The sequence below is a fragment of the Diaporthe amygdali genome (genome assembly GCF_026229845.1).
Source record: "Diaporthe amygdali strain CAA958 chromosome Unknown NODE_137_length_3630_cov_88_711230, whole genome shotgun sequence".
Lineage (NCBI taxonomy): Eukaryota > Fungi > Ascomycota > Sordariomycetes > Diaporthales > Diaporthaceae > Diaporthe > Diaporthe amygdali.
Window position 1 is genome coordinate 1 of NW_026517157.1, and position 3,630 is coordinate 3,630.

Here is a 3,630-nt window from a genome sequence, read left to right on the forward strand (position 1 = left end):
GGACTTTGGAAGTATGGAGCATGGAAGGAAGAGTTCACCCACTGTTTGTCTTTCTCCGATGGCCAATCAATAATGGATTCTGGGGCTGTTAGGTCAGAAGATCCAGGAGATCTTCCAGTGGCAGCTGATAAGGAACTAGATTGACCGACAAAAGTGCTACAGTATAATAGCGCAGAAGCTCGATTATCTTTAGCTCAGGATACTCCATGGGACACAGCAATGACGGAACACGAATTTACAAGCGCTACTGTAATCTTGAATCTCACAGTATCACGGCCGTAGCGTATTGAGTTTCTGATAGCTTCTGCATTAAGAAAGTGCTTGCCTGCAGACAAGCTGTGGGAGAGACCCTCTCTGCTACCATCAGAGATACTTCTTCCCGGGAATGGCACCTGGCACCAGTGAGAAACAGTATGGACACTGACAGCGTGTGACTCCCTCCAACCGCCAAGCACCTGACTCTAGTTGACTCTTTATAGTCGAAGATATCTAAAGACGGTTTAATCTCCAATCAAGCGCTGCCAGGCTCGGACGTTTCGGAAAGACTCGACACGATCATCGCAAAGTTAAATCGCCTGGATGCAAACCACATGAAGCAACACAGCAAGATGCAAGACTTGATAACCCAGATCGAAGCTTTGAAATTAGGAGAGAGTGAGGTCCAGGGAGCTGTAGAATATTGGAAAGATCAGCAAAACAATGCACAGGAGCAGATAACGAAACTCGAGGATCGATACAATGAAATGATCAAAAGACACTTCCTCATGAGTGTTGACCTCGGCAATAAAGAGGGCATAATTCAAGGCTTGCAAAAAGACATCATTGACAGAAGTCAGGTTGCCCACCCTCGCGAGCATCAGGAACTATACCAAGTTGTCGTCGGCAAGGAAGGCCGTGTCATTGATGAGCAAGAGTGGTTGGAACTATCCAGTGGAGTGGACACAGCGGGCAATAGCGAACAATGATATGCTCTTTCCTCACTTTCACACGTTGAAATTCCTCTTCTCTCTGTTGCAAATGTGTGGCTCTTGTCCTCACGATTGGCTGGGCAGTTTGGGAAAACAAGTCTGCTGACTGATCAAATTTCATGTTTGTACGAATGCTCCATGCATTGTATATTATTTCCATCGAAAATATACCGATTGGCGTATCGTACACCCTGAAATTGATCACGGCAGTAGGATCGCGAAGGTCTATCCTCGCTCTTCCACGGTAAAGTGCCTCATTTTATTAGCAGTTGTTGCAAAGCGCATGTGCTTTCATGTATGGTCATCCTTCATGCAGCGATGCAGTTGAGTATCATGCAGCGATGCAGTTGAGTAGTGAAGGACATGATATGCCTGAGTAATTGCGAACGGATTAGGGTTTCATGCAGGCCCAGAAACGGGTTACGTATCCCAAAAAAATGTGCGAATTAGCGTTTTAGCACAAAGCTCTGAGCTAGGCAAGAGGACTCGGGAGAAGGTCCGACCAAGTCAAGCGCTGATACTTACCGGCAAGCCTTTTGCTGGGGAAAATAAGACCTCACATTAGAGTTGTCTGTCTTGATCCTTATTCCACGAGGATCGGATCATAAAATCCTTGAATTGCGAAATTATAATGACTTTCGCGTCCTGCTCTCCGAGCTTGAAACAACATTACTAAATGAGACCGACTGAAACCTACGAGAAATCTTTGCCCGCCACCTGTTGGTACTCCTCGTCCTCGTCAAGTAATACAATCTTGGTCAAAGTCCCACAAAGACTATCGTCGTTGCTCTCAAGGTATTGGGACTTCGCGTCACCACTCGGTACTGGGCTTGTGAGTACTAGTACAGTCCAAAGGTGGTTCTGGTTCTTACAGTGTAACTGAGCCGCTCTAAAAGCAGCAGGGACATATCCAGCAATTTTGATGTGGCTGAGTAGGACATTTGCCTGGAAGGCAGTACGGTCGATGAGGTATCGAGCAGAGTCGGGATGACGCCACTTGTAAGCCTTACTCGGTCAGTCTCTTCATAACCTGGTGCAAGAGGAAAGTACCTACCTGGCCCGGATGGCGGATCCAGTACATCAGCCTCCAAATATCCTTCTCCATCACCGCCAGTAAAATGAATGTTGCGCTAAAGGTCTCCTCCCATCGACTCTTTAAGGTCCGGTCCTTAATCGCCTTATTGATCCCCACAAGAAGCTCAAGCTCAATCTCAGCGATATATGATTCCAGGCCCTGATCCAGCACGTTCTGTATAACTCTCGGGGCAGGCTGCATTCCATAGTAGGGACTTGATGGGTCGGTAATCACAAGGATACCATTTGCTTGCCAGCCCTGTAGCAGCAGATGGGTTGCCGTCCAAAGCCTCGCAGCGTTAGCTAACAGCCCTGAATCGTCGGTTTCACAACGCGTGGCTATTGCCTGCAAAACGCCGGCATTGGCAGTACGTTGCACACAATGTGGTACGCAGTCCGAGACGTATTGGTGGAAAGCTCGCCCCGAGGGACACTCGAGCAAACCAAGAGGCGGCGTGTCAATCCACGTCCAACCTGTTTCGCTCTTCCCCCACAGCTTGGTCTGGTCGGTGTCGGTAGGAAGGAATTTTTTCACTTTGATAAAAAGAGAAGGACCACCAAAGTAGTGATAGATCTCCATAGAGGATGCATTGCTTTCCCATTCAATTTTCGACCACTCGAGTTGTGATTGGTATGTCCCGTCCTTCCCTGTTATGGTCAGCTCTGTAGCAGCTGAGCCTGTGGGAGACCTCAAGCCGGCCCGCAAGACCTACTTTGGGACTTTGGTATCGCAGCTAGGGCTCTGCACATAGCCACACCTGAAATCCAGTAACCTCATGTTCCAAAAACAGTGTCATACCGCCAACCTTCCAGCCCTTTTGGGATGCCAGCGATACCCTTAGTCACAAGAGGCAACCAGGCAGTGACTCAGCCGAAACTTGTGAAGTGTAAATATTTGGACGTTCTATTTTATACAAAGTACCGCCCCTCGGATGGCGTTATCGGCACCTTGTATACCATTATCGGGAGATTCTGGCCTAGATCCCGACCATTCGAAGTAGAAGATATGACGCGTGATCATCCTACGCCCAAGCGGCAGGATTTGGCGAGCATCGAGACTTTCTAGGCATTTTAAGTACTTGCCTTAATCATGATTCATTCGTGGCGGACAGGCAGACGCTGCTTGGCTATATAAGGCAGCGACCTACCTCCACCACCGCTGGCTCAATCGACAAGCAGTCCTCTGCTCGCTTTTGACAATCCCGAAATTCTATTTACCTTAAGGAATTCCAAATTCTAGCTAATACGATGTGAGACATTCCATACCATTGAGATTCTAGTACGGACACTAATCTATTTTTAATTATTTTTAAGGAGAGGAGCAAGAGAGCGCGTCATGCCTCTGGTGCCAAAACCTCTCGATGTTACGACGCCCAGGTTGCATTTCGAGGCTCCCCCTTCCGTGTCTATCGCTAAGCAAAGCTGTACCTTCTTTCCGAATCTCGACATCTATCAATACAGAGAATCTTTGAGCGAAGGAAAGAAGACAGAGCTGGACCAAAGATGCAATCAACTATCCAGAAGAGCAACCGACAACCAATCACTCCGGCCATCTGCATTCAAGTGGGAAGTATGTGCATGGATTGAC

At 47.9% G+C, this 3,630-nt stretch overlaps 2 protein-coding genes across 2 annotated transcripts; one reads left to right on the plus strand and one right to left on the minus strand.

The window, feature by feature from the left end:
• Positions 1–608: 608 nt before the first annotated feature.
• J7T55_010042 (uncharacterized protein) lies at positions 609–965 on the plus strand (the record flags this gene model as incomplete). Its single annotated transcript, XM_053136373.1, has 1 exon — positions 609–965. The coding sequence occupies one exon, from the start codon at positions 609–611 to the stop codon at positions 963–965; it is 357 nt and encodes a 118-aa protein (XP_052986047.1).
• Positions 966–1,661: 696 nt separating this feature from the next.
• On the minus strand, positions 1,662–2,792 carry J7T55_010043 (uncharacterized protein; the record flags this gene model as incomplete). Its single annotated transcript, XM_053136374.1, has 4 exons — positions 1,662–1,792; positions 1,841–1,964; positions 2,023–2,690; positions 2,756–2,792. 4 exons carry the CDS (start codon positions 2,790–2,792, stop codon positions 1,662–1,664), a joined length of 960 nt encoding a protein of 319 aa, XP_052986048.1.
• Between the last annotated feature and the right edge of the window lie 838 nt (positions 2,793–3,630).